Source organism: Onychostoma macrolepis, chromosome 25 (assembly GCF_012432095.1).
Source record: "Onychostoma macrolepis isolate SWU-2019 chromosome 25, ASM1243209v1, whole genome shotgun sequence".
NCBI lineage: Eukaryota > Metazoa > Chordata > Actinopteri > Cypriniformes > Cyprinidae > Onychostoma > Onychostoma macrolepis.
The window spans coordinates 25,161,608-25,172,957 of NC_081179.1; the positions used below are offsets into that span (position 1 = coordinate 25,161,608).

The 11,350-nt window shown below is 34.1% G+C and overlaps 1 protein-coding gene across 1 annotated transcript; it reads left to right on the forward strand.

Annotated features, from left to right (window-relative positions):
* The first annotated feature begins 1,066 nt into the window (after window positions 1–1,066).
* On the forward strand, window positions 1,067–10,978 carry LOC131534155 (uncharacterized). The gene is made up of 4 exons (XM_058766826.1): window positions 1,067–1,090; window positions 3,622–3,843; window positions 5,551–5,764; window positions 10,511–10,978. Exons 1-4 carry the CDS (start codon window positions 1,067–1,069, stop codon window positions 10,687–10,689), a joined length of 639 nt encoding a protein of 212 aa, XP_058622809.1. The 3' UTR covers window positions 10,690–10,978.
* Window positions 10,979–11,350: the final 372 nt, after the last annotated feature.

Consider the following 11,350-nt stretch of genomic DNA (forward strand, 5'->3'; position numbering starts at 1 on the left):
TGCAAGTAAATATTTTTAAATACTTTTAACATTTGAAACACGTCAAGTGTATGTTCAATACAATTAACTCTTTCCCTGCCAAACACGGAAATTTTCCGGGTTTCCACGTTCTCTCTGTTATATGCTAGGGGGCGCTATTACGCATGTGCTGATCAAAAACACAGATCAGGAAGACGCAGAAACGAGCGATCACATATGTAAGCGTATGCATATGAAAAATAACGCGATCATCAACACTAAGCGCAAATGAAAACTGCCTAATGTTACAGAGTTAAATGTCAATCCAGAAAGTGGTAAAGGCCTGTGTGCTCATGGAATCCATCTACTGCATCTTTGCTTTGGTAATATTACTGAATATGATCCAGATGTAGTATTTGATAAAAATGCGATTTTCTCAGCTTTTTGCGCAAAATGTTGCTTTTTTTTTAAATTTTTTTTTATGAAATCTTGTTAAAGTGTTGATTTAAAGAAAAAAATGCTTAAAGCTATAATAAAACAGAGGATCTGGTCTTTATTTTGATGTATTGCGTGTTCAGATATTCTGGGGGCCATGAAATTTTAGTGAAAATCAGCAAAAACGCTGGCGGTGGCTGGCAACTTTTTTCAAAAACGCTGGCGGGGAAAGAGCTAAGCACACGTCTTTTTCAGGGTTATATTAAGTAAAAATCTGTATTCTAATTTAATTGATTTTAGGTGTTTCTTAATGTTAAATATTGATTAATTATGATGATAAAAGCTTTTTGAAGAAACAATAAATCAGTATTTTTATGCATTTTTCTATATTCTATACACTGTAAAAGTGAAAACAGGTATTTGTTACCTTAATAAGCTAACTTGTTTGAAAATGAAAAATTACTCTAAAATGAAATGTAAAAAGTTTAGTTGCATTCATCCAAATATATTTAACAATGTTTGCCATAATTTAAACTATTGAAATTAGATGCTTTCACACAAAGTACATTTTAATGTTATTAAAAAATGGGGGCCGTTCACACAGAATGCATTTTTCCATTACTTTTCCATTGTTTTTCTATGTAACGGACATGCTAGATGGATGTGTGCCAACATGGTGGAGGATGCGTTCTGCACGGTGCTTTTTAAAACCATTTTTAAACCATTTTAGTTGCAAAGACGTGTTCTATGTGAACGTGCATGTTTTTTTCTTCCTTTCTCTTTGAATCATTACACCGTATCACACCATTATATCTCAGTAGCGACCTTTTTTTCCTCTTCGCATGCTATTATTCTCAGAAATCTCTCATTTGTGTTCTTGAATATGAATCGAGCGTTAGTCCGAGCGCTCTGTGGTCATCAGGGTTCTACTGGGCTGATTCATTTTATGAATATGGGTGAGGAAATTAAGCCATTATGAATAATAATAGAGTCCGTTTCTGCCAGCAATAAACACTGATGATGCAGGTGAGGTGGAGAGAAGCTGCAGCCTCCATCATTAGCTGCAACAGCTCATGTTCTGTCTGTAATTTGATTGTTTTTACACAGGTTTAGAATGACAGTCTGTATAATTGATTTTTCTCTCTGTCTTTAGTTAATGGGCTTTTTGTTTGAACAGATGGTATAGCGGGTTTAGCTAACGCAGATAACCAAGGTCAGCTAGCGTTCCCCTGGCAGGCTGCTGTGTTAGTCTGTGTTATGTATACAGTAATTCATCAAACAAGCTTTAGCAACCTTGATAAGGAGATAGCAGGGTTTCAGTCTAATTAGTGCAACTGAAACCTGGCTCTGAATGTTGAGGATTCATGACTATCAGTACCAGTTGTTACCAGTTTTCACTTTCTCTGTGAGCCTCAAAGGGACTGTTCACCCAAAAATAAAAATTTTGTGATCTTTTACTCAACACAAAAGATTTTCTGAAGAATGATGGCATCCAAGCAGTTTCGGTTCCCATTGACTTCCATTGTATTGTCAGAAAATATAATGTAAGTAAATGGGAATTAGAACCTGTTTGGTGACCAACATTCTTCAAAATATCTAATCACACCCAATTATTTTTTGAGATTGCTAATAACTTTTGGAGAGAAATAGCGCAGACACTGGACAAAGATTAAATTTTCTAGTGCGCATGTGTCGCGCATGCTATCAAATGAAATTTACTTTAAAAGGCTACGTATTCGTAGCGTACATGTAAAAAATGTAGTATATTTTGGGTTTCAGAATTAAACAGGCCATCCAGACATGTGGCTTACCTTCAAAAAACGTTGAAACATTGTTTAATGCTAAATGGTTGCAAAAAGGTTAGTGAAATACTTAAATACAATCAACCATGAAATTTAAACAAGAGCTGTTGAAAAGTCAACAAATGTTGCAAAACCTACAACCTTGATCATTGATCTTGATTTAAGCGCTGAAATGGCGGGTGGGATTTGTGCCGCTGTACCTTTAAGAAATTTCTTGTTCACGTGTGAAATGAGAAACTTTTAAACACAACCTAAGGTCAAAACAAGTCAATTAATTCAGCAGCCTTAATACTTCATACAATGCACATTTTCATTGATTTCATAAAACTTACAGACATACTTCAAAATAAAAGCCCATTGCTTGCTGGATTGTATTGTACTGATGCTTCAGCCACTATTATTGAATTGTTTTAGAAAATAATGCCTGCTGGGAGATTTTGCCCCCCCATTACTCTCATTTCATCAGAGTAAAAGATCACCAATTTGGGCCCAGATGGGGAACAGAAGAGGCATTTCAGCTTTTTCTCTGCAATAATTAATTAGCGAATCATAGTTAAATGGACACATAACAAATATTTAAATATCTTGAGGATGACTTGTGAATAAATTAATAAATGCAAATAAATGCAGGGGTCTAATGGTTAGGGAGTCGGGCTTGTAACCTGAAGGTTGCCGGTTCGATTCTCGTGCCGACAGGTATTGAAGGTGGGGATTGTGAATGAACAGCAGTCTCTCCACCTTTGATACCATGACTAAGGTGCCCTTGAGCAAGGCACCGAACCCCTAATTGCTCCCCAGGCGCTGGAGCAATGGCTGCCTGCTGCTCCAGGTGTGAGTGAGTGTGTGTGTGTGTGCATTTGGATGGGTTAAATGCAGAGCACCAATTTCGAGTATGGGTCACCATACTTGACAATACGTCACGACTTAACTTAACTTAATAAGTGCTGTCAAACGGTTAATCGCATCCAAAATAAAAGTTTTTGTTTACATAATATATGTGTGTATACTGTGTATAATTATTATGTATATGAAAATACACACAAATACAGTATATATTTTGAAAATATTTCCCTGTATATATTTATATTCATAGTATTGATCATTGATATTATATATAATATTATATATAAATATTTTAAATGTATAAACATAACATATTTCTCTTAAATATATACATGTGTGTGTATTTATATATACATAATAAATATACACAGTACACACATATATTATGTTAACAAAACTTTTATTTTGGATGCGATTAATCGTAATTAATCATTTGACAGCACTAGCAAATATAATAAATAATAAAAATATACGGTTAACATTATAGTAAAATAGTATAGTAAAAATTATAGTAATAAGTGTAATAATAACATTTAAAATAAATATTATATAAATATAATAATTGTCAGTTTCTGTTTTCCAGGTTCCCACACCTGAGATCCGTGCACATAGTTTGTATTTTGATCTGTCGGCGTATGGCATCGACACTGTGAAGGAATCACGCAGCTCCTCTCAGCCGGCAGCGAAGCCTGGATTCCATCTGAAGATCTACGGAACGTTCCGGAACCGCTACATGGCTCTGGCCTGCACTTCAGACGCAGACTCCAAAATGATGCACTTCCTGCGCCATACAGCCAACTCTTCAGTAAGACGTCTCAATCCCAGCATGCATCTGTTAGATTCAGGAACTCAGTCGAATTTAAAGTTTATGCACTCATCCAAAATGCTGTTCTGCTCACCCTCTCCAGTCAGCGGATAACTGACTTTAACATAGAAATGTAGTTGAAATAATTTCAGTTGGTGTTGCTAAATGTTCAATAGTTGTGAAAAGGTTAACAAAATAGTTTATCACCCAGCGATAAATTAAAAGTTGGATATATACATCCTACTTTACCTACATATAGTTCACTCACATGAAACAATATGCTATATAGCAATCTCAGTTGCATGATTGTTTATATCGTCTCAAAAATGTAAACCAGTTATGTTCAAAAGAGATCCATACGAATTAGCCACCAATTCACTGAAATGTAAAATAGTTCTGAATTGTCAAATTGGAAACTTCAAAGAATGTTCAAGCTGCTCTTTTCCACAAAATTAAAGCATTTATTTAACAGTAGGGCTGGGAAATAAACAATATCATATCAAGATTGCAATAAAATTTACGTCGATAACGATAATAAGCTCTGGATATTTTTTACTTGATATGAGTTCTAACAACTGATCACACAGCAGAAATAAACGTGACGTTTGCTGTGTTTTCAGTGTCTGCGTCTCAATATATGAGGACATGAATCTCCAGAGCTGCTCAGAGAGTCACTTCACCAGCTTTACACCATTTCATTTGAGGGAAAAAACATAGTGAAACTCAAAGATCTGACCAACCACAGAAATAAAGGTTTGGTTTAACTTGAAGAATTTATGACAGAAATATATTATTATTGCATACTATTATAGTTATTATTATAATTATAATATAATATATAATATAGTTATATTATTATTATTATAATGTACTTCTCAAAGTAATATTTTTATTATTTTAAATTAAATTGTTAAAGTTTAAATAATTCAATTAATTGTATTAAATCATAAAACACATAATCAATGAATGTAAAAGTTACAATGACATTCATTCTCAAAGTTTAACAAACAAAAATCTGCAAAGCATTTTCTTCAACATTAAGTAAATTAATTTTGTGATAAATATCAACATTGTATGTTATGTGAAAAAAAACCTATCTCACATCTCTCTGGAATATTTGATTCTGATTGGTCGGTCGTAGCATATAATAACCCCTAAACCCTACAAACAAACAAATAAATCAATAAAAATACAAATAAACAAAAACATCTAGATAGTGCAGTTCCAAAATTAAAAAAAAAAGGTAAAAAGGGCTAACAAGCCAAACGGCTAAACACCAAACTATATTTTCACAATTCTGACTCTGTTTTTGCCTTACTTGGAGAGTTTGATTAACGAATAAATAAAAATAACGTAGAAGCAGACAAAAAAAGAGGAACAATAGCACAGAAATATGCAGTTGAGTGGTTGAAAAAGAAAACGATAAAGAGCTAAAAAAAGAAACGGTGACAAAGATATATATATATATATATATATATATATATATATAAAAAAAAAAAAAAAAGACAGGATATATCAAGACACAGCTGTCACAAGAAATGTAATTCACTGAGGCACATGCTGTTACCTGGTTACAGTCACTATATGTGTGTGTGTGTGTGTGTGTGTGTGGAGGGAGTGTGTATGTAATAATGTTCTTGTAAAGCCCCCCGATGAGCATGCAGAGCGGGGAGACTGAACGAATCACTTTCCTCTCTGTTGACTCAGATCATGAAGAACATCTTCCACCAGTCGTTCAATGCGTACAAGACAGACATCGAGCCACGTCTGAGTGAACTCACGCTGCACAACATGCAGTGCAGCCGCAAGCTGTTCGAGATCATGCTGTCCTACAGACGCGTCAGTGCTGCTTACATCGAAGGAGACAATGTTGCCGTGACTGTGGAAGGAGAAGCTGCGCGAGTGCTCAACTTTGACACTGGTGAGCGGATGCTTCTAGACCAAATACAGAGTTACTCTTCTTACAGTTTTCCATTCCATTGCATTGTAAACACGCACTAGTTGGACGTGTTTGACTGTTGAGATTAAGTAAAACGATATATTTAGGGTTTTAAATAATATTTGAGTTATAAAACCTAAAATTTGTAATGAAAATAAATAAAGTCAAATTCCATATATAAAAATAGAAGAACTGTACGTAAATTTGGCCTTTGTTAAAATTAAAATATGTATTTTTGTGTCTAAAATAATTTAATTGCAGAATGTTTCTATGCACTTTCTGTTCAACCCTTTTATGCTGTGACATTTCCCTCTTAAAAACATATATTTATAATAATATTGTTATATACTACTACTACTACTACTAATAATAATAATCAATTTTATTTAGTACAATTTATAGTCTTTATTAGTATTTTATATTTGGCTTTGACAAGTTTAATAGTTCTACTCTGTTTTAGGGGAGGAGGGGGGCACCTATTGATATTTTTTTAAATTATGCAATATTGTTTTTGGCACAAAGCACTGGAATGTTGACTATAATATTTTATAATAATATTTTATAATAAATAAATGAATAATAATAATAAGTTTAATGTTCAGTCTTTATCAATATTTTATTTTTATCTGTCAAGATTAATAATTTGACTAATAATTAATTTTTAATAAAAATCATTATATATATATATATATATATATATATATATATATATATATATACAGGTGCATCTCAATAAATTAGAATGTCGTGAAAAGTTCATTTTTTTCTTGTAAGTTATTTCAAAAAGTGAAACTTTCATATATTTTAGATTCATTGCATGTAAAGCAAAACATTTCAAAAGTTTTTGTTGTTTTAATTTTGATGATTAGAGCTTACAGCTCATGAAAGTCAAAAATCAGTATCTCATAATATTAGAATATTTACATTTGAGTTTCAATTAATGACCATCCATACAGTATAAATTCCGGGTATCTCTTGTTCTTTGAAACCACAATAATGGAGAAGACAGCTGACTTGGCAATGATCCGGAAGACGAACATTGACGCCCTCCACAAAGAGGGTAAGTCACAGAGGGTCATTACTGAAAGGTGTGGCTGTTTACAGAGTGCTGTATCAAAGCATATGAAATGCAAAGTTGACTGGAAGGAAGAATTTGGGTAGGAAAAGGTGCACAAGCAACAGGGATGACCGTAAGCTTGAGAATACAGTCAAGCAAAGCTGATTCAAACACTTGTGAGAGCTTCACAAGGAGTGAACTGAAGCTGGAGTCAGTGCATCAAGAGTCACCACGCTCAGGCGTCTTCAGGAAAAGGGCTACCAAGCCACTTCTGAACCAGAGACAACGTCAGAAGCATCTTACCTGGGCTGTGGAGAAAAGAACTGGACTGTTGCTCAGTGGTCCAAAGTCCTCTTTTCAGATGAAAGTAAATTTTGCATTTCATTTGGAAATCAAGGTCCCAGAGTCTGGAGGAAGAGTGGAGAGGCACAGAATCCATGTTGCTTGAAGTCCAGTGTGAAGTTTCCACAGTCAGTGATGATTTGGGCTGCCATGTCATCTGCTGGTGTTGGTCCATTGTGTTTTCTGAAGTCCACAGTCAACGCAGCCATCTACCAGGAAATTTTAGAGCACTTCATGCTTCCTTCTGCTGACAAGCTTTATGGAGATGCTGATTTCATTTTCCAGCAGGACTTGGCACCTGCCCACACTGCCAAAGGTACCAAAATCTGGTTCAATGACCATAGTGTTACTGTGCTTGATTGGCCAGCAAACTCACCAGACCTGAACCCCATAGAGAATCTATGGGGTATTGTCAAGAGGAAGATGAGAGACACCAGACCCAACAATGCAGATGAGCTGAAGGCCACTGTCAAAGAAACCTGGGCTTCCATACCACCTCAGCAGTGCCACAGACTGATCACCTCAATGCCACACCGAATTGAGGCAGTAATTAAAGCAAAAGGAGCCCCTACCAAGTATTGAGTACATATACAGGAAATGAACATACTTTCCAGAAGGCCAACAATTCACTAAAAAATGTTTTTTTTTATTGGTCTTATGTATTCTAATTTGTTGAGATAGTGAATTGGTGGGTTTTTGTTAAATGTGAGCCTAAATCATCACAATTAAAAGGACCAAAGACTTAAACTACTTCAGTCTGTGTGCATTGAATTTATTTAATTCACGAGTTTCACAATTTGAGTTGAATTACTGAAATAAATGAACTTTTCCATAACATTCTAATTTATTGAGATGCACCTGTATATATAATTTATTTGTATAGCACCTTTCATACATAGAATGCAACTCAAAGTGCTTCACAAGCATAAAACAAATATTAAAAACAACATCAACATAAGAATATCAAAAAAAAAAAAAAAGTATAAGCAAATGTAAGTATATATAATACACACAAATATAGTACGCACACTTCACAGACTATTTTGGTCATAAGCAACTGTAAAAAGGTACGTCTTAACACGCTTTTTAAAAATATGAATACTAGTTGACTCTCTCATTTCATTTGGAAGACAGTTCCAAATTTTTGGAGCATAGTGACTAAAAGAGGTACCGCCAGATCGCTTGAGATTTACTGTGTAATATGCTAAAAGTCCAGCACTAGAGGATCGTAACATTCGATTAAGACTATATCTTGACAAACAATCAGAAATGTAAGAAGGTGTCAGGTTATGCAATGCTTTATACACTAATGTAAGAATCTTATATTCAATCCTTTGGTGCACAGGTAACCAATGTAATTCCATTAAAACCGGTGTAATATGTTCTCGTTTCTTCAATTTCATTAATACTCTGGCTGCTGCATTTTGTATCAATTGCATCTTAACTATAGAACCCTTAGGTAAACCAGTGTACTCAGCATTACAGTAATCAAGTCGAGAGAAGATAAATACATGAATTAGTTTCTTAGCATCGTTAAAAGATAAAAAAGGACGAATCCTGGCAATATTTCTCAAATGATAAAAACATATTTTTGTAACTTGATTAATATGAGACTTAAAACTCAGATCACAGTCCAAAATGACAGCCAGGTTCTTTACCTCTTTCTTGGATTGTAAAGCTAAGGAACCCAATTCTGCTTCAATCGTCTCCCGCTCAGGTTTTTTACCCACAATAAGAATTTCGGTTTTATCTTTGTTCAATTTAAAAATTGCCTAATTTGCATTCATCCATTTTACAATGCTGGACAGACAGTTAGACAATCTTTCTATTACAACAGTGTCTCTGGGCTCAACTGAAATATATAATTGTATATAATCAGCATAAAGATGGCAATTCATTTCATATTTCTGAATTATGCTACCCAAAGGAAGCATATATAATGAAAACAAAACTGGCCCAAGGATGGAACCTTGTGGAACACCATATAGAATGTCATGATTCTTTGATGTACAATCACCTATATTCACTGAAAATGTCCTTTCTGTAATATATGTTTTGAACCAATTTAAAACATTACCTGATAGACCTATAAGTTTTTCCAGTCTGTTTATCAAAATACAGTGATCAACCGTGTCAAATGCTGCACTTAGATCCAGAAGAATTAAAACCGATGCTTTACCTTTGTCTTTATTTAATCTCAGATCATTTACTACTTTTAATAATGCTGTTTCCATGTTATGACCTTCTCTGAAACCTGACTGATATTTCTCCCGATTACTATATTCATCTAAAAATGTATTAAGCTGTTGCAGTACAACTTTTTCTAAAATCTTACTTAAAAATGAAATATTAGAAATTGGCCTGTAGTTATTAAGGAGAGAATAATCCAGGTTCGGTTTCTTTAAAAGTGGTTTCACAACCGCTTTTTTAAAAGCATTAGGAAATATGCCCGTCTCCAGTGAATTATTTACTATGTCAAAGACATAGTCAATCAAACTGTGCAAAATCTTAAAAAAATAAATAAATACTGTTGGTATAGAGTCGAGACAGCTAGAAGAGGAATTTAACTGAGAGATAATTTCTAAAAGATTCTCTTTATTTACTGTCCTGAACATTTCCATTTTGTGGTATGGGTAACTTCCCAATTCATCCACAAAAGACTGGTCAGTATGAGCAATATCAGTTCTAATCTGTGTTATCTTGTTATTAAAAAATATAGCAAAATCTTCACACATAATTAAGGAGGGCTGATCAAGACAATTAGCAGGCTTATTATTTAAAAGACAATCTATGGTAGAGAAGAGTTTTCTAGGATTATTGCTATTTTCGTTTCGTAAAGAAAATGTGTCTTTCAGAACATAGTTTTTGTGCATTCAGAAATATTAGAAAGCAAAATCTCATGATGAACAGTTAATTTAGTTTTTCTCCACAGACGATCAGATTTTTGGCATTTCCTTTTAAGCTGACAAATGCGATCATTTTTCCATGGCTTATTCTTCAACACCGACCTTTTTTTGATCATGCATGTTCTAATGTGTTAATGATTATGTGATTTATTACAAGGCACACTGAAACTGGGTGATACTGTGAAAGAGTACTGTGAATAAAAAATAAAAAAAATTAAATAATAATAATAAATTGAATGAGAATGACCTGTATATACTTTATTCTGTAGCACTGTACGGCTGCTAACAACATTTTCCATGAAGCCAAAAATATTTGCATCATAATCATTACAAGCAGCATTCCCTTTCAGATCATAACCAATTGTATTTCACACTACTTATCTGTAATCTATGATATGAATGTCTTCACTGATTCTGTGGAAGGTTGTGGTGTGAATCTGGGCATGAGAGGACTGGAGTCGCTGGGAATGTTCATCTACAGAACGGCCACGGCGCTGGACCAGAATGACGTGTTTGAGGCACTCTCGGCCAAAATCCAGCACTCCAGACACGTGGCAGAGACTTTCAGGAAGAGCGGACTGGCCTCGGCAGTGTTTGAATGACCCTGAGCATGTGTGTGTGTGTGTGTTTTGAGGTGAGTTAAAAACTTACAACACATAATGCTTACAAACTGATCTATTTTGTGATCGTTTTTGGAATGTTGAATATTCAATGCACATTAGAGTGACCAAAGTTTGTGTATTAGCATTTCATTTGTGAAAACATTTGGTAATTATTGGTGTCATGTGATGATAAATAGTGCATTGTGTTTTTGAGTAGATCAAACATCTCCACAAAAACAAGAATTGGAGACGATTCAGTCTAAAATGACCACTAATCTCACTGAGGATACAGTGACCATAATATATATATATATATATATATATATATATATATATATATATATATATATAAGCCACTGCATTAGAAAATAAAATATCAAAGCAAGTGTCCTAATTAGTGCAGTGCTAGTCACCAACAGACTCGACAAACAAGTCAGACTGCACTATGAATTGGATGCAAAAATGAATAAGGTACAGCAGTAGTTTAGTGGTGAGATTTTTTTGAGCATGTTTCTGTGGATCACTAACAGACAGCATCATCAGATCTCTAGAAATTAAGTGCCTGGCAGAAATTACATTCAGTTCATGTTACATACAGAAATAAAGATGTCTATTTATTTTGTGATATTTGTTAATAAAATTAAGTGTTTGCCTTCTAATT

Excerpts from the sequence above, each read along its gene's own strand:
- LOC131534155 (XM_058766826.1), top strand. The coding sequence starts at position 1,067 with ATGGTGGAGGATGCGTTCTGCACG. Across the intron at positions 3,844-5,550 it reads GCCATACAGCCAACTCTTCA|ATCATGAAGAACATCTTCCA; the intron begins GTAAGACGTCTC and ends CTGTTGACTCAG. Across the intron at positions 5,765-10,510 it reads AGTGCTCAACTTTGACACTG|GTTGTGGTGTGAATCTGGGC; the intron begins GTGAGCGGATGC and ends ATTCTGTGGAAG.